This window comes from Arvicanthis niloticus, chromosome 12 (assembly GCF_011762505.2).
Source record: "Arvicanthis niloticus isolate mArvNil1 chromosome 12, mArvNil1.pat.X, whole genome shotgun sequence".
NCBI lineage: Eukaryota > Metazoa > Chordata > Mammalia > Rodentia > Muridae > Arvicanthis > Arvicanthis niloticus.
In genome coordinates this window covers 30447149-30466844 of record NC_047669.1, presented here as the reverse complement: position 1 = coordinate 30466844, position 19696 = coordinate 30447149, and the positions used below count along the sequence as shown (strand labels likewise).

Below are 19696 nucleotides of genomic sequence, written 5' to 3'. Positions count from 1 at the left end.
CTGACTAATTGTGTTCCAGACAAACTCCTCCTAGAGCTATTTGAAGGCCGACTTAAGTGATGCTCTAAAAATGGAACGTGCTAGAAAATTATTGTTATGTTTCTACGAGTTGTGATATGATGGTGCTTATTATCATTTTATTCTATAGTAGAATTGCTAGATGGATGTCATTTACAACTTTCAACAAGTATTTGTGACTGTGCATGTTACTAAGGAGACTGACATCTTTGTAAATAATGTGGAGCTAACCATCTACAAACAGCTTCCTCTTCAAACTCCATGAGAAAAATTCTTGAGACAAATAGAAAGGACCTTAGGAAGGTCACATTGAAGAATATAAACCATTTCTAACTGCAGTGACATCAGGGCAGAAGTGACATCATCCTTGGCATCTTCTCTACCTATCAGATGAGAGTCACATTTTTAGTTGGTCACAAGTAGAAGGCTGTGGTGCCTCATCTTCCTTCACTGCCGTCTTGATCTCTGTCTATGTTTGGGTCCACACAGTCCAACAAATGTTCTAGCCTCAGCATGATCCCTGAGAACTTGTGGTAGAGCTGGTTTCAGGCCAATAGGGCATCTAAAACCACTGATGTTGATGGTATAGTGCTTCATGGATTTTGTGGGAGATAAGGTTACCCAGGATGTCAAAGGGACAGATGCATGGCCTGTGTTCAGTAACCAGATGCATCTACTCAGTACTTTCAACTCTGATCAAGTGATACAAAGATGGGAAGAGGTTTATAATGTACTGTTGATGATGACAACACAAATGTATTTGGCAGTGACGATATCTAACAACCGGAAGCTGTTGCCAAGTTGAGCCTCCCCATTAAACCACTCCTCTTCTCCATGATGATCGCTACTGTATCTTGCAGCTTAGTCACCTTGGTCTCCAAATGTTGTCTAGGCTTGATAACTCAGGTTCACGACCTACTCAATAGCCTGTGTATATGTGTGTGTGTGCACACACACACATGTATGTGTCCATGTAGGTCCATGGGTATGGAAGCCAAAGGTCAACATTTAATGTCTTCCTCTATCACACTCTACCTTATTTTTCTGAGACAGGGTTTCTACTGTAGCTGGATCTCATCAGCTGGCTAGGCTGACTGTCCAGTGGGCTCAGGATCTGCTTGTCCGCACCCTTTAACACTGTGGTTACAGATGCATGCGGGTACACCCAACCTTTACGTGGATGCTGGGTATCTGAACTCGGGTCCTCATGTTTGCATGGCAGTCACTTTACAGACTGAGCCATTGCCCTAGTCCAGCCCTACTAATAAGCTCTCTGCTGTGTCAGTCAGTTGCTTTTCTTCTTTGTAGCTAAGAATCTTGCTTGAACCTGTGTCACCCTTTCATCCACATCCATATCCATTACACCTTGAAGCTACTCTAGAACTCTTCTGTCTACAAATCTCTCCAAACCGCTGTACATCTGGACTTCCCTGCTGCTTGACTCTCCTTATCCTTCAACGGCTGCCTTTGTTACCCAAATAAACTCAGGCTTTTCTCTTGAAACCCGTAATTCTTCCTCTTCGGTAAAGGTGCTGTGGAAGGAGAGGGAGGACAAACATGGGCTTCTTTTAACAAGTGGTTGGCACGAATAAAATAAAATTGTGACATTCCCATAAAGTGTTCCCAGCCAGGAAGTTAATCAAAATAGCCTTGAGTTAACACTGTCGACACAATAAGGCAGTTCTTCACCTAGGATAGAAACAATGGGCTAGTCCTGTTTGTCATGACTTATTTTTATAGCTGCTCAGTGAGGATCTGGAAATACTGGTTCTTAGGGATAATGCTTACGCTGGAATAACAGGCTGGGTGTTCATGCTTATTACTGACCTCATATGCTTTCAGGACAGTAAACACTGATGGAGTGGTGACTGGCTTACTACAGTCTATAGGAGGCAGCATGTCACAGCTGACGCTGGCCATGGGCTTATGAAACACTGACGAAAGCCTGCCATTTTCACAGTGTGGCTTACTGCAGGCCCTTCATGTAGAGATAGATACACAGGCCAATGGATGTCCAAACAATCCATGTGGGAGAAGAGTAACCATGAACCTCCTGTTTCATGTTCCAGTGGATGTAAGGGGATCTGACACAAGGTTGCTAAATTGCATAATGAAGAGATGTGTCTGAAAGTCTGACCATGGTATTTTGAAGTTATTTTTGTTTGTTTTGTTGTTTGTTTGTTTTTGAAATAGGGTATCTACATGAAGCTCAGAATGACCTCAGCCACTTGGTCTTCTTACCTGAGTAATTTTCTGAGTGCTGGGATTGCAGACACAAGCCTGTAAAGCATGTACATAATTTTGGATAAGAAATCATTAATATTTACCTTGTCTCCTTCCATGTCAAATGGGAAGAGTTTAGATGACTTAAAAGCTTGGAGCCCTTAGGTTCAAGCTCCTTTCTTTCGATTTTAAAGGATAGTGTCTGTAAGTCTCTTTTAGTAATGGAAAAAGAAGAGAGGAAAAACCCCAACTGTAAGTTCAATTATATTTCCAAAGGTAAGCAGGTCTAATGGACAACCAAGTTGAAGAAAGGAAATAACAGTGCATGAAATCAACACAGACACTTACTGACTGTAAACAAGAAAGGAGGAGGAAGAGAAAGAGAAGGAGTGGGGAGAAGGAGGGGGAGGAGGAGCAGGAGGAGGAAAAAGCCATTTCCCTCATCTATCACCAGTGTTATTGAAACCCTATAAAAAAAGAGTCTTGCCAATTGAGAGATCAGTTCTGTAGTTATGGAGATCATTCACCAAGGCTATCAGTCGAGAAGTAAAATCAATGCTTGTCTCTTGGGATGAGAGAGACAGAAAATCTTTCCTTTTTCTGTTTTTTTTTTTTAATAAAGCCTCATCCACTGGAGATCACACCCAGAGAAGAGGAGGCATCGTCATGGCTGACCATGCTCATGAAATATTTGAAGGACAAGAAGAATCAGGGACATACAGACATAAATCACATGAGAAAAAGAGACCGGGAGTGGTAGAGCTCAGAGGGGGCAGCAGCGGGAGAGGAGGCTGAGGGTGGTGAGAAAGACCCAAAGCAGCAAGCGCTGTCTGAGCGTCTTTCAGTGTCTGGTGGGTTTTCAGCAAACGGTGTTGGAGGAACCGGACAACGTAGGGAAGATAATCTAAAGCAGTGGTTCTCAACCTTTCTAACGCTGCAGCCCTTTAATACACCACCTCACAGTGTGGTAACCCCTGACCACAAAACTATGTTTTTGTTGCTACTTCATAACTGTAATTTTGCTACTGTTATGAATTGTAATGTAAATATCTGAGATGCAGGACATCTGACATGTGACCCCTGTGAAAGGGTAGTTCAGCCTCCCAAAGGGTTGCAACCCACAAGTTGGGAACTGCTGATCTAGACAGAGCTCTTATTATATCTTTGATAAAAATTAAGTTACTTGGGTCATATACTTAAATGTAAAATGCAGAATTATAAAACACCTAGAAGATAACACAGGAGAAAATCTAGGGGACATTTGCTTTGGTGACAACTTTTTAGATATGACAACAAAAGTATTGCTCTCAGCAAAGAGGTTGATAAATGATACTCCATTGAAATTTGAAACATATGCCCTGGATATGACAATGTTGAGGACATAAAATGACAAGTCTCAAGAAGGGAGAAAATATTGCAAAGCACATATTTATCAAAGGATTGGTATCTAACATATACAAAGACAATTAAGCAAACAACAAACCAAACCCTCAAAGCTTAACAACAATGAATTGAAAATGTCCATTTAAGAATAATCAAAAGGTCTAAGCATCACCTCATCAAAGAAGATAACTAGATAGATAGGTTTATGAAACAATGCTCTTCAACACATGTTCTTAAGAAACTACTAATGAAAATGACACATTGACACTGCACATCTGGACAATTCTGGAATTCAAAACACTGTCAATAAGTGTCCTGAAGGAGTGGTGCATCAGGACCTCTTGTTCATCACTGGTGGGGGCACAAAATGATCACTTTGGAAGATGATGTTGACAGACCTTACAAAGCTTGATATAGTCTGTCTGATCCAGCCATCACAGTCCAGATGTTTAACAAAATGAACTGGTCACTTGTATCTACACAAATATTTACAATGGCTTTACTCACAATTGGCCCAAATCAGGAGCAACCAATATGCCCTTCAAGGAGACCATAGAAAAGTGGACTGTGGTTTGTCTAGACAATAGAGCATGGCTCAGCTCTAGGAAGCCAAGAAAGATGCAGGAATCTTTAGCAATGCATGCTGCTAATCTGAAAGCCTATTTGTTGTATGGTTGCAACTGTAGGTGCCAAAGTCTATCTTTCACATTTTACTGGCCTGGCTCAAGAATTAAATTGTTATGATATGGATTAACAGTAGAAAAACATACAGATTTAATCACATATTGCATTATGAGGAAGACCTCATGAATATATGAAGATCTGAAGATACACTTACAGCTGAGCAATTATATCTCTCTTTTCTTCCTTTAAACCACTGGAATAGTGCCTTCTTTATCCCCAAATATCTCTAAAGTTCGGCCATTCCAGGACATCATTTTTGAAGGAGGCTCGAACACTTCACCTCCAAATATGCTTCTTCAGCATGTTAACCCTTTCCATTCAGAGCCCTTGAGAACCTTCATTCTACTTCTTTAAAAGCAAGGAATGAAATCCCATGGGCAATGCACCCTCCTGGTATTAAAAGAATAGTGACTTTATCGTCACGGATGACAAGGTGAGGCAGAATGAATTGTGTACAAACGTTCTCAGACAGACTCTTACCTTCCCACCCACTACTCTGTTGGAGCAACTACCCAGACCCAAGTCTGTCTTTGCTTCATCACAATTTCACAGGCTCCCTCATCCACCTCATTCAATATATAATCACACAAATCAGATATGAGTAAACATCTATTATTTAAAGCACCTGGCTTGTAATATTTTGCCATGGTCATCCTAGAACCATAACCCAACCATGCAGAGTCTAGACTAGCCAGTTACTGCTCCATGCACACCTCCCACATCTGGGGCTCCTGGCTACTCTTCTTTATTCTATGCTCAGCCAGAAGCAAACTCACAGGACGGACTGTCAGGCTTGTTTTTGTTACTACAAAGCATATCAGATTTTTTTTTAATGAAAAAAAAAAAAAAAACAATGTGAGAAACATCTGTGCAGCGACTCATGAGAGATAAAGAGGTTTTGTTTATTGTCACCTTTTTCCTGTTCAGTCACCCATCAAGCCCACCGTTTTGGGAGACAGTCCTTCATGGATCTCTTGCAGGAAAGTGTTGGTTGAAACTTTTTTTCTATTTTTGTTATTTTAAGTATATTTGCTTTGCAGACAGCATTTTCAAGTTCACAATGTCTCCCTCTATAGCTAAAGGCAAGCAGGTTTCTTGCCTGTCCTAAAATAGGTCCTCTGTTTAGGTCCTCCAATCTCAGGGTTCCTCTTCTATAGAGTAACTTACTGAACATACATAGGCATCTTTCTGGGCTACTCATGTCACATTCAGGATACTCAGCAAGGGGCAGTGATGCTGACCCTGTGCTGTGACAAGTTGTTCATTTCCAGTCGGGACATTTTGTCTTTTCCCCAGTGCTGTTGAACATGGCAAATGGGATAACGTCTCAGATGCTTTCAAGTCCCTGGACTCTTGCATCTCACATTTGACCTTTCTTCTCTCTGTGTAGGTATATTTTATTAAATGTGCACATACAAACCTGTAGCATTGCTTTCTCTACTGTCAAAGTTTACCTAAAAGGGACTGAGCAGTGTGGATTCCTGGTCATTCTGTTCTCTCTCAGTTTATCTTTGTGAGCTTTGTCTACACAAATCCATATTCCTCTTAATTGCTTTTAACCAGCGTACGGCCTCCTCTTGTCACGGTTGTGTTTTTGGATGCTCTGCTCTATGGTTGTATTTTTGGTTCCTCTGTGGTATGGCTTCTTTTGTTTGTTTCATTTGGTTTCAGTGAACTTTTTTATTCAAGGTTTCAGGTCTGGGTGTGTGCGCTTGTGTTGAAGTTCTTGTTTATAAACTTAAGAGTGAAAAGATAATTCATCTTCAACTTTGACTCTTGTTTTCCACCTGCTTCCTAGAGTGGCTGTATAAAATAATAACACTTTTATCAGCAGCAATCAAGAGATCCTGTCTTGCTTTATAGCCCCGCAAGCAGGGTGAGAGTGCACATTTGAGACTTCGTCTTTATGATGAGTCTAAAGTGCTGAGTGGGTTTTCATATGTCTCTAGGTCATTCTTTCCTCTTTAGATGCTGTGGGGATGGGGGAGGGAAGAAGGGAGAGAGAGAGTCTATGTGTGGCTTGAGCATTTGAACCCCCAAAGTGACACACTTCCTCTGAGAAGTCACACCTTCTAATCCTTGTCAACTAACTAACATCACTCCTTAATAGCCAAGCATTCAAATATATAAAGCTTATGGGGCCATTTCTATTCAAAGCACAACACATCCTTAGTCTATTGGGGGTTTATTTTTGTTTGTTTGTTTGTTTATTATGAGTACTTTCTCTATTTAAAATGCCAGTCTGTTGAAAACGTACACATATGTCCTAGCATGTAGCTTGTCTTGTGTGGCACGATCCTCATCGTGTGTGGTGCTTCTATAGCGACTTGGTTTCCTGGTGGGATAATACAAGATTCATAGTGATGTTTGTTGGAGTCAGTGATTCACAATGGTGATGATGTTATACTCTGACCAAGCATCGTGGCAGCTGAGTCAGGGGAAGCTTGGTTTCTTCCATGCTTCTTGAACCTGGATATCTTTGACCAATTTATAGCACCTCTACATCTCCGGCCCCTCATCTGTAAGTGGAAAAGTTGAATAGACGATCTCCCTGTCATCTGCCCAGATTGAATGTTTTCTAACACTGTAAGCCACAATTGTACGTCCCAGTTAGGAAATAGCAGAGCTTGTGTCAAAGAGCCAACTTCATTCATTCAAAAGTGACCAGGCAGCTCCATGCAACTTACTTGACTTATCCACAGGGTAGGCATTGTGTGAGCTCACAATACCTGCTCATATCATTACTGACTAGCTAACAGGTTTTCATTATTAATTTATTTATTCACTTTGCATCCTGACTGCAGACTCCCTCCCTCCTCTCCTCCCAATCCCACTCTCATACCCCCTATCTCATTACTCCCCCCGCTTCTCCTCAAAGGAGGGAAAGCCCCCCCATATGTACCAGCCCTCCCTGACACATCAAGTCATTGAGTTGCAGCAAGATGACTAACTAAGCTCATCATCTCCCACTGAGGCCAGACAAGGCAGCCCAGCTAGGGAAAGGAGATCCAAAGGGGGACATCAGAGTCAGAGATGGCCCCCACTCCTATTGTTTGGGGGCCTACATGAAGGCCAAGCTGCACATCTGCTACAAATGTGTAGCCCTAGGTCCAGCCCCTGCATCCTTGTTGGTTTGGTGGTTCAGTCTTTGTGAGCCCTAATGGGCCCAGATTAGTTGACTCTGTAGGTCTTGTAGTAGTGTCCTTGACCCCTCTGTCTCCCTCAATCCTCCCCCCAACTCTTCCACAAAATTCCCTGAGCTCTGCCTAATGTTTGGTTGTGGGTCTCTGAATCTGTTTCCATCAGCCGCTGGATGAAGCCTCTCAGGAGACAGTTGTGCTAGGTTTCTATCTGCAAGCATAGCAGAGTGTCATTGTGTCAGGGGTTGGCTCTCTCCCATGGGATGGGTCTCCAGTTGGGCCAGTCATTGGTTGGCCTCTCCCTCAATCTCTGCTCCATCTTTATCCCTGTGTACCTTATCCCTCAAACAAAGAATGAATAAAGAAAATGTGATACATTTTTACAATGGAATACTCCTCAGCTATTAAAAACAAAGACATGAAATTTTTAGGCAAATGAATGGAACTAGAAAATATACTGAGTGAGGTAACTCAGACCCAGAAAGATACACATGGTATGTATTCACTTATAAGTGCACATTAGCCATAAAGTACAGGATACAAATGCTACAATCTAAGGACCCAAACAAACTAAGTAAAAAGGAAGGCCCAAGGGAGGATGCTTGAATTTCACTCAGAAGGGGAAATAAAATAAACATTGGAGGTGATGGGCAGAGGGAACTGGGTGTCAGAGGGGGGTGAGAAGGAGACTGGGGATGTGGATCAGGTGTGGGAAGGCAGAGGAGGAACACAGGACAGGACAGGACAGGAGAGGCTCCTGGGACTCTTTGGGAATTACCCTAGCTGAAACTCCTAGCAGCTGGAGATAAGGAGACTGGAGTGGCTACCTTCTGCAGGCAGGCAGACTTACTTCCAGTGGAGGTAGGAGGACACCAATCCACCCACAAAACCTTCGACCCAAAACATGTCCTACCTACAAGGTAACATGCCTTCTTTGTGGGAAGGTTCCCTTTGGTGTATCCCCAGCCCCTCTCAGAGCTCCTGAGTCAACGTCTAGCCTACTGACTATTGGGACCATGAATGGGAGGACCTGAAAGTCAACAGATAAGCACCCGGATCACAAGAGGGTTAGCTAAGCAGTTACACATTAGCAAAGGGACTATCTACACTCAGTAACTGTGTTACGAGTAGAGTGTTTTTCAAGATCAGAGAGACACACACCTGTGTTTAATAATGGACCAACAGCCTCTGACTGTTCCAACCAGTAGAAGCTGCAGTCTTTAGCCAAAAGAGAGTCAACTTAAGAGTTAAACTCTTTTTTAATTCTTAATTTGCAAGAACAATGTATCACTTCCAATTTTGAGCATGTCCCTGATGACATAAAGAAATTTTAAAGGGGGTCTCAAAAGCTTTCAAAGCATAATCTATATACAATCAGAGGCTGAAACACTTCCATAATTCTCTCTTGCCTATGTGATTCCCTGCTTGTAGGAAGAAACACAGGAAAAACACTATCTGTGTTTTTTGTTTTTTTAAATGTTGTTTTGTTTTGCCATAGCAATGAGTAGAAGCAACAGGAGAAAAAATATAGGCCTTGAGAATGATCTATTACAAGGTGTCAGAGGCCACTCAGCACGGGCAGTGTCGACCCTTCATTAAACTGTGTTTTCACACAGCCTACTTCACTGTGGTAGGCATAATCCAATCTTCTCAGCTGCTCGTCAGCTTGTGGAAAGGCAAAGCAGAGTTTGAGCAGGCCCCTCATCCTTTCCTCTGCCTAACAGATAATCTGTTCATCTTGCAAAACTGCCCAATGTCAAACTGTTGCAGGAAATATTTAAAAAAAAAAAAAAAATCTGCCAGGCTTCCTGCACTATTGTCCTGTCTACTCTCATGGTTCCAGTGTGGTCCCACTATCTTTGTCTCTAGATCCCACAGCGACTGGTCATGATTTTCCCAGCTCCAGTTCACGTGTCTCTGGAGCCGCTAGTTCCTTCACAGCCATAACCCCCCTGTGGTCAACGGTCCCACATTCCAGTAACCCTCCAGCCCTCCAGCGGGGTGTTCTCATTTCGGCAGGCTCTCTGTCCCGATACCCCCACCCCAGCTGTCTCTACCCGACTTGCTAATTTCCCTTGGTGGGGGTGGTGCCACACCAGCCCCATGCAATGACCTCCCACCTCACAGTTATTATCACAATACCCAGCAACCCAGTAAAATTAAAACCCTTAAAGCTTATAATTAACCAGTCAGATTCATATATCAACAAGTCTCAATTCAGAAGATGCCCACACAGTAATTTCTGAGCCAATTGATAATGATTCAAGCTGCCCACCTAGAATAGACAAGTTATCCCAATCATTCTATCCCTACACGATATTCATAAATACCTGGGTCTATTAAAACCACGTGGGATCAGGATCTTCTTCCTGTCTGTCCTCCATCTTGACCCTTCACCCTCTCACCTGAGAGGCTTTCTCTCTCCAATCTTAGCTCCACCTCCCTTTTCCCTGTCCAATCACAGGCCTCCTGCTGCACTAATAATATTTTAGTGTAATTGGACAGGGAAGATCCTGCCACATCAAACAACTCTTACTCTAGAATCTTTTGTGCAATTTATTATGTCAGTATGTCTAGGTTTGTTTTTATATGGCTGGTAAGATCATTATTAAGTAATAAAAACTGCAAGTGGATTATGATAAGCCAACCAGGAAGATCAAGCTGTGGAGATAGGTGAGCAGTGCAGGGACTTAACACGGCCACAATGTATCTTTTTTGCTCCCACATCAGTCCCAGCAAAACAGCTCCCAGGCTGCTGAAACAGTGCTGAGCTCATGGTGGGGCATCTCGCAATAACACGTGGGGTCATCCTGTAGATCAGGAGATGGCTTTAGAATAGTGTTTCCAAAGTTTAGGTCCCAAACCAGGCACACCAACTGCCCACCAGCGTGTGTTAGAAATGAATGGTTTGAGGCTTGTTCTTCACCAGCTAAGTCAGAAACACAGAGACACCAACTGGGGAGGTGGGAATTGCTAACATTCAGGAATTTCTGCCATATAACAAAGTGTGGGAAAAAATATGAGCAAACCCCTCTGTCACTAAGTCCCTAAGAAGGAGCTGGCATCTTAAGTGAATTAAAGAGAAGAGGAATCCTGAAGAAGAAACTTTCCCATTTCTGTTTGACTGGGTTCTGACTGCAGTGAGTTTATTTAGAATAGGTTAAACCTCACTGTAAATGCATATGCTGTCTTGAACTAAAATGTTTACACTACAATTTCAAAAGTCAACCTGCTTCTAAGGTAATTTATTCTACTAGGCTCTGGAGAGTTTGAAAACAATGTTGGCAGTTTCCTAGAAGAGCCAGGCAGTGAAACAGCTAAAATACCAGTTAGGCATAAGGGCATGCACCTGCGATCCCAGCACTTGAGAGACAGGAAGGGAGCTCGTGAGGCCACCTTGAGCTACTTGAGAAGTCCTGTTTAAAAATCAAAACTGAAACAAAGAAGTGAAAATAAAATATTGTGCAGTCTACAGTAACATATAGCTTTTTACCCACTAGGATGGCTGGAATAAAGATAGTAGCAACTGTTGGCAAAGAAGTAAAGAAACTAGGAACATTGCTGGATATGTAAATTACTGGAGTGTTAAATGATACAACTCTGAAAAACATTTTGGCAGTTCCTCAAAAAGTTGAATACAGAGGTACTACGTCTTCCAGAAATCTAATCATAGTATATAGCAAAAAGAAGTGAAAATATATATTCACACAAACTTGGTACACAGATATAACAGTATTGTTTGTAAATACTCAAAATGTGTAAGTAACACACATGTTCATCAACTGAAGGCAGTTGATAAATAAAACGTTGTATATTTGTGCAATGGAATATTATTAGACAAGAAGAATGAAGTATTGGTATTAGACAAGATAAAACAGGTGCAGCGTGTGAATCAAATTAATTTGTACCCCGTTTTAAAAATAAAACCGAAAAAAGAAATTTCTGAAGCAACTGAAAAGCTCCAAATATCATGCAAATATCAGATAAATTAAAAGAGTTTGCCAGGCAGTGGTGACGCACACCTTTAATCCCAGTACTTGGGAGGTAGAAGCAGGCAGATTTCTGGGTTCGAGGCCAGCCTGGTCTACAGTGTGAGTTGCAGGACAGCCAGGGCTACACAGAGAAACCCTGTCTCAAAAAAACAAAAAAAAGAAAAGAGTTAAAATAGTATTGAGATCATACAGTTTATGTTTTTAAGATTTATTATTTTTTACTGTATGTGTATAGATACTTATCTGCTTGTATGTGTACCACATGCATGTCTGGTACCCTTAGAGGATAAAAGAGGGCATTGGGTCCCCAGAACTGAAGTTAAGAACAATGTGAGCTACCACATGGAGGATGGGAACCAAGCCTGGGTCCTCTACAAAAGCAGCTCTTAACTGCTGAGCCACCTCTCTAACCCCTGTTTATGGATTTTGTTAAGGAAGCCCTATCTCTTAGAGATATACATTGAGCTATTTGATAATTAAGTAATATTCTCTCTCTCTCTCTCTCTCTCTCTCTCTCTCTCTCTCTCTCTCTCTCTCTGTGTGTGTGTGTGTGTGTGTGTGTGTGTCAGAATACAGTGAAGGAATATGTGGAAATAGAAAGTATGAATAAAATGAAAACTTTGCTAGGAGTTATCAAAGCTGAAAAATCCATAACTATTTATTATGGTATTTTTACTTTGGTATAAGACTGAAAATTTTTCTGAACCATTTTAGGTCTCTTAAACAAGGAGTGACAGACAAAATTGACATCCTAAGAGATGCAGCCCTGAGGGAAGAGACCAAGGAGAGCACTGAGGGACTCAAACCAGCAGAGAAAAGAGGCTATCAAAGTGGACACTGAGGGTGGAGCTTAGCATTGACAAGGAGGGAGGGAGGCATGGGTGAGAACACTGTGAAGTGGCAGAAGAAGGGACCAGACAGGACCCTCGGGTTGCAGACTTAGATGAATAGCTGCATGCTGGAATCATTTATCGCAGAAGGTAAAGTCAGAAGTGAAGAAAATGCAAGACTCCATGTAGCCACATTGAATTTGAGAGGCCTGCAGAAATCCCAGTTTAACAAAGAGGTCTGCACGAGAGATGGAGTTTGAGCAATTATCAGCTGCAACATAATTTCCATGGAAACACAGTGTAGGCACAGGAAATGCTCCCCCCGGGAGCGAGCGTCTCTTATCAAATTAATAAATTACTCTTTGGCTGTGCTAACACTGAAAATGTGAAGCGGTGGCTTGGTCAGGGAGAACGGAGAGAACTGAGTGCTGGGGTACAACACCCTGGCTGGTCTGTTCCCTCTCAGCCTGCATTTGAAATGTGTGTGTGTGTGTGTGTGTGTGTGTGTGTGTGTGTGTTTGTATGTGTTTGTGTTAGCGAGGTTCATGTGTGCTATGACATCTCTATGGAACCCAGAGGACATGCATGTTTGCAAGTGTAGGTACATATGTACACGTGTGTATCTGGAGGCCTGGAGGAAGTGGGTGAGAGGTGCCTTTAATAACATGTCCAGCTTATTCACTGAGGCAGAGACAAAGCCAAAGCTGACACAGCTAATCCCCCTCGTCAGTTTGCTCCAGGGGTCTTCTGTCTCCATGTCCCAAGGCAGAAAGGCGATTTAGCCCACTCAGCATTTTACTTGGGTTCTGAGGATCTGAACTCTGGTTGCACGGCAAATAGTTTAGCCACTGAGCTGGGTGCTGAGCCATTTTACCAGCTCCCTAATAAAGACACTTTCAAGAGATTATAAAGGCAATAGACCCATAAATTAAAATGTCATGTGGAAGATCAAGTTTTAGTTTCTCTGTTACTCTTCTTTATTTTCCTTCATTATTTTCTACATTTCATATGGTATTGTAAACTTTTTAAGTACCAAAACCCCGTAGTTCCGGAAGCTGACTTAGCTTGTCATCTTTATCCACGATCTTGCTGTGAGCTGCTGGTGAGGAAGGGTGTGTTAGTGACCTGTTTACCCCTGAGCAAGAAGGACTCAGCCTCCGTGGGACGTGCTGCAGGTTGGAGAGGGAGCAATAGACCATCTCTTTTCTTCTTCTGGAGTTATTCTTGAAGCCTTATGTTGACTGCTCAGCTCAAACTCCTCAGCTCACTATGTGGAGGCTCAGTAATTTGGCCTCATCCCAGAATAATTGAATCCGAATTTTAAGTAGATTGTATCCAAAGCATCAATTATTTCCTGGGGCAACTTCAACATGTGACCGAGGTCCAGATGCACTCTGGATAATAAAAGACAACTGGGGTGTTTGGGGTACCTGTCATGGGAAGAAATGTCAGGAATCAGTGAGCTTGCTCTCACCGTCTCACAGGTGACGGCCGTGCGGGTGCATGTCAACAGTTCCTCTGACAACCTGGACTATCCAGTCCTGGTTGTGGTTCGGCAGCAGAAAGAAGTGTTGTCGTGGCAGGTTCCTCTGCTCTTCCAAGGACTGTAAGTATTCTCTGGCCAGGCAACTTCACTACATTTGACACTCTTCAATGTCCTTAGACTTAGCTGGGTTTTTTGTTTTGTTTTATTTTGCCTGTTTTTCCCCCCTTAGCCAGAAGAGAACTCAGGCAGGCAAATGCCAGGGTAGTGCATGCCAAATTCAAACAGTGGATGCCCGAAGGCTGGTCACTGGTATACATTTCTATCCTCTCTGAATTCCAGATGAGCACTCTGCATAGATTTTTCAGCACCTAGGAAAATTTACACCATTTGAAAATCTACCATAATATTCTATTCCCTCTTTTGAAAATGGATCATCCCATAGCCAGTTGACACAAGAGCAGCACCAATCTCGTACTTAGAAATGCCCCTTCTGTGTGTGTTCTTCGCTCAGTGGCATTGACAGAGCAGCCAAGAGGGCAGTTCAGGAAGACGCTATGAAGAACAACAGAACTCTCTGCCCTGGCAGAGTACCTGTTGTACCAATACAAAGCCCAGAAGGTGTAGGGAAATAGGCAGCTGAGGAGGTGTTACTGAATGGGTTTTAAAGGTTCTGGAATTTGAGCGCTAAATACTAAGTCTGATTGTTTTAACTTGAAATCGGGGAAATTAAAAAAAGAAAAAAGAAAAGATTCCACTGGCTGCTTAATTAGGAGAGTTCCTCCCTCAGATTTTGGCGTTCTTCCTTGAATGACTTGAGAGTCTGGCTTAATGCAGTATAGACACTACTAAGTGTACTGGTCAGGAGATAATAGTCCCTATGTCCCTGTCATACAATGGATGTCAACAACAGGGGTTCCAGGACTGGTATCAATAGGCCCAGCCTGAAATTGAAAGCATAGGACTTAAAGCCAAGTTAGAGAGGAGCAGAGTGAGGTAGCATTCTCCCTGGATCTGCTCACTGTGTCTCCTCTCTCCTTGCTAACATTTATACCTGTGGCTGCAGATACCAAAGGAGCTACAACTACCAGGAAGTCAGCCGCACTCTCTGTCCTTCGAAAGCAACCAATGAGACTGGCCCTGTGGAACAGCTGATCTTTGTAGATGTAGCATCCATGGCTCCCCATGGCGCCCACTACAAGTTGCTGGTCACCAAAATCAAGCACTTCCAGCTCCGGTAAGCAGGTGAACATGGCTCTCGGCTTTCAGCTCTGTTTTGCATGTGGACACTCAACTCAGTGGCCATTCATGGAGTTCAACTTGAACCTTCAGGGAAGCCTTGCCTTTGCCAGTTGTACCTTTGATCTGTTACTGTCCCCTGGCGGCAGCTAGTGTAAATTGCAGGGCTGATTTTTTTCAGTGAGGTAATTTGAATCCTCAGAAACTGAAGTCATTCAGTCCTGTTAACAAATGACATGCAAATCTATTCTGCCATGTTGTTTTCTGTTTTCACTTCGTGTAATATGGCTTTGTGGCATCAAACAGACCTTGCAAGCATTAAGAAACACACAAGCCTGAGAAGAGGTAGTAGGTGGGCTGTGTTTATTTCTTCCTTTCTCCATTCACCAACTTTGTTGGTGCCCCAGAAATCCAGAGGATGGTGGTCATGGAGTCCAGATGAGGGATGTGGTACAAACCAGACTCCAAGTATTGAGAATAAGCCCTGACATTGCAGTTTCTGCAATGCAGTTAGGAATGACAGACCAGAATGCACATGTCCAGAGATTTTTGTTGTTCTTATTTGAGATGGGGTCTAGCCTAGGACTTTTAAGACCAAGCCATCTATCCTCACATCTCCTAAGAAGCCCTGACAAGAGGGATGCATCACCACGCCAAGCTCTGAGGTCCGTAGAGATGCTAGGATCATCTCCAAACTCACAAAGACAGAAAAGGGCAAAAATCAAAGCTGGACTCTTTCTGGCTTCCTCTTCTAAGTCCATCCCTTCTTAACACACTGTTTCTTCTTTCCATTTGAATCCATCATCCCGAATTTACACCACCCTAAATGTGCTTCTCAATCGCACAAAGCATCTGTTTACTCTAATTCAGATTTTAAAATAAGACGGTTGTGCCTTTAAACGTTCCTCTCGCTCTTTTCACACATGTGTACACCATCTTCCCAACAACTCCCAATAACAATGGGCTATTCTGTGTCATTAGGGTTTGTGGTTGTAGGCAGGAAAGGGTGGGGGTGGGGCATTGTAGAAACAGGCCGCCACTGGATGGTAGGAGGGGCATAAGGTAGGGGTGGGGGAACATAAGGAGGCATTTGTTGTCTACATTGCACTATTAGTAGTGTGAGGGAAGGGTTGAAGGAGAGACAGTATTGAATGCAGAGAGGTTAGAAGGCTGATACACTGAATGATCGAGGTAGAAAGTGAGGAGATGTCTTGAAAAATGTAGGAGGCAAAATTCACAAAACCTGAATGAATGTGAAGGAAAAGGGTAATGGGGGGGGGGGCAGAGAACGGCATCATATTTGGTTAGAGGAAATGAAGATTGAACGATGGTGGCTGTATGATCGGTGACTCCAAGTAGAACCTGGTCAAGGAAATTCACAGTTAACAATCCCCTTCTCTTGTTGGCTTAGAAGGCACTTGAAACGTAGAAATTACCAGAACTTTGCTTTGATGAGATACTTTTTGATCTTCAGCTCCACTTTTTTGCTTTATGAGGAATGTCAGATGCAATGACTTACAACATTAAAAACAAGCTGTATCATCACACCATGAACTTCCGTGTATACACTGGACTCTCAACACTGTGGCCCAACAGTTCAGTGTGGAGGCAGTCTCGCTGACCGCAAAGCTGTGGGCTGATCTGTTCCTAAGGGTTTTGCCTGGGTTTTGTATATGAAGGAGAAGAGACGCCATCCCAACTGGAGCAGAAGACTGGCTGTCTGGCTTTTAGGCATTACCAGTGACTGCAGTCTGGGCTAGGTGCTTCCAGATTTGACCTCTTACTCAAGTACTTGAAATAAAGGCACACAGATTTCAGATTAGAACAAAAATACTATCCAAAAGAAAATCAATAGTACAGATCAGAAGTTTGTGGTCAGGAGTCACAGATCACGCAAGAGTACTCAAAGGCCTTGGTTATTATTTGGGGCTCCCTTTCATGGGTTCAAGAACAGGAAGAGTATGGTTGATAAGGGCATATCACATATGGTTCTGTTTTGATCGACAGACATATATTATGTAAACCTTTGGTTATTCTGCATGTCCTTTCTCATGATGCATCAGATCTTAATCATGCTATGCTCAACTATGCATAGACCCAAGATAATAAAGGGCAATTTCCCCTAAATCTTCACTCAGAAGACACAGTTTGTCTTACTGTGCATGAATCCAAAAGTAGTTCAGACCTGGCTGGACACCCTTCTATTTATGCTCAGAGATATCTAGAGTAAGATTAAATAAAAACTGCCCATTCTTGGTGATCATTAAGGGGAAGTGAAATTTATTCTTTTGTTGGGAGGACAGTGTGCCTGCAGCTCAATGCAGAAAGGGGATCTTAATCTAACAGGCTGCTGGGTGCATTATTAGGAGAGAGGTGAGTGCAAACCCCAATCCAAGTGGAGTCCCAGGCTGCTAATCTATTCCTTAAAGCAATAGAGTCTCAAAATAACCAGGGCAAAACAAATGGGAAGCAAGCTTCAGCAGGGTCGTGTGGTTTGGTACTGGTACATACTTCTCCATTACCTCTTTCCATCTTGTCCAGCACTAGTGGCTATGGCTTTCAGCAGGACTATAAATGGAGGTACAGTTTATCCAGCCTGCATCCCCCTTCCTCCTATTGCTTGGGATGTGGTGTTCTCTAAACCACAGGGTGTGTTGACAAACTCCTCATGAAGGGCCAAAGTAAAGAGTGAACAGCAGGGATCTTCTATGACTAGAAAGCTGACTGAAAGATGACCTGCTGGCCATTAACAAACTGACCCAAATAAAACAAAAGGGAAATTCTCTACTGGAATTCTAGGGAACACTCAAAGGGAACAGAGCAAACTAGCAGAGATGAAGAGTCATGGGTGAGAGGAGGGACAGAGGAGCAGCTCCCTGAAGAGCATGGGGACTGGGCAGGGCTGGGGAGTCCTCTGCACATGGCTCCTCTAAAGACTGTGACCCGCTGGCAATGAAGATGAGGGATAGCCAGCTGGAATTAATTAAGGATGATGAAAGAGTCTGAGGAGGAAAGAATGGCAACCAGTGCCAATGATGAGTCTTAGGGTTTCACAGTTATGAAGAGATACCATGACCAAGGCAACTCTTATAAAGCACAACATTTCGTTGGCGTTGGCTTGCAGTTCGGAGGCTCAGTCCATTATCATCATGCTGGGAAGCATGGCAGCATGCAGACAGAATTGGTGCTGGAGGAGCCATGAGTCTACACCTTGATCCAAAGGTAGCCAGGAGACTGTCTTCTGCAGGTAGCCAGAAGGGGACCTCTTCCACACTGGGTGGAGCTTGAGCATTAGGAAACCTCAAAGTCCATTTGCACATTGACACCTGTCCTCCCACAAGGCCACACCTCCTAATAGTGCCACTTCCTGTGGGCCAAGCATATTCAAACCACCACAGTGAGAATGACCTATGGGATTTAGTGAACTTATCTAGTAGTAGTAGTTGTTGTAGTAGCAGCAGTAGTAATCATCTAGATGCTTGTATATGATCAAAAATTTATTCTATCATAGTAGTACATACCTGTAGTCCTAGCACTTTGAAGATAAAGGCAGGAGGATCAGAAGTTCAGCCAGCTAGGCAGCAAGTTTGAGACCAGCCTGGGCTACATGAGACCCTGTGTCAAACAAATGCACCAAACCCTGTACCCCAGACATTTCAGTGCATGCTCCCTCTTCTCCCTGTCCTGTCTGTCGTGGTCATTAATTCATACTGCCTTGTCTCAATCCTACTTTCGCTACCTTTATGTTTCTAGTAGGTGTCCTTTTTAGGTCTTAACCTGCAATGTTCGTTTGTAATTTCAGTACCTCGTAGGGTTGTAGAAGTGTGCATGCCTAGCATGCATGAAGCCGTGAGTTAGCCACCCAGCACTGCCCAAACTGTGGAATCCCATACCCAGAATTCCACCACTTTAAAGTGGAGGCAGGATGATCGGAAGTTCAAGGTTATGCTCTGCTACCAAGCAAATGAGGCCAGTCTGGGATGCACCCAAGCCTGTTTCAAAACCATACACAGACAAAAGAAATTTGGATGGTTCTTTATAATAACAGTAACAAATTTTACCAGTCATCTCTGAGATAATCTCCTATTGAATAGGGAGTGTGCCTCTCTTCATTTCTGCACAGCAAGGCTGGAGAGATAGCTCAGCAATAGGAGTACTCACTGCTCTTCCAGAGGGTCAGAGATTGGTTCTCAGCCCCAACGTGTTGGCTTACAACTACCTGTAACTTCAGTCCAGGGACTCTGACACCTTCTTCTGGCCTCTGCAGGCACCCACAAATAGGGCATACACTCACACCACACACACACACACACACACACACACACACACACACATATCTAAATTGAAATAAATCTTTTTAAACTTCCAACATGGAGGCAGAGGGGGCACCTGTGGCTCCACCTCCAGCTGAGGATCTGTGGACAGTTGGCTGCTACAGTAGCAAAAGTCACTTCTCTTACCAGAAGTGAAATATACTGAGGGAGAAGCTGGGGGAATTGAGAGCCAGGGGCAAAAATGTTTAACATTCATTGTAGACATCTACAAAATATTCAAAGGATAAAAATTTAACTAAGAAAAATAAAATGGACAGCAATAGAGAATCACACTCAACATTGACTGACTTCAGGCCTTTCCTCCCACGTGTGTGGGTACCCATGAGCATGGGTGCGTGCGTGCGTGGGAGGAGTGAGGGAAGAATTTAGT

At 43.1% G+C, this 19696-nt stretch overlaps 1 protein-coding gene across 3 annotated transcripts in view; it reads left to right on the top strand.

Moving 5' to 3' along the window:
* Positions 1-19696, top strand: part of Sidt1 (SID1 transmembrane family member 1) — a 90197-nt gene that overhangs the window by 17277 nt on the left and 53224 nt on the right. For all 3 annotated transcript variants that reach the window (XM_034515124.2, XM_076942983.1, XM_076942984.1), the window contains exons 2-3: positions 13755-13876; positions 14820-14990. In XM_034515124.2, coding sequence (XP_034371015.1) covers positions 13755-13876; positions 14820-14990 — 293 coding nt within the window. The remainder of the gene's footprint in view (positions 1-13754; positions 13877-14819; positions 14991-19696) is intronic.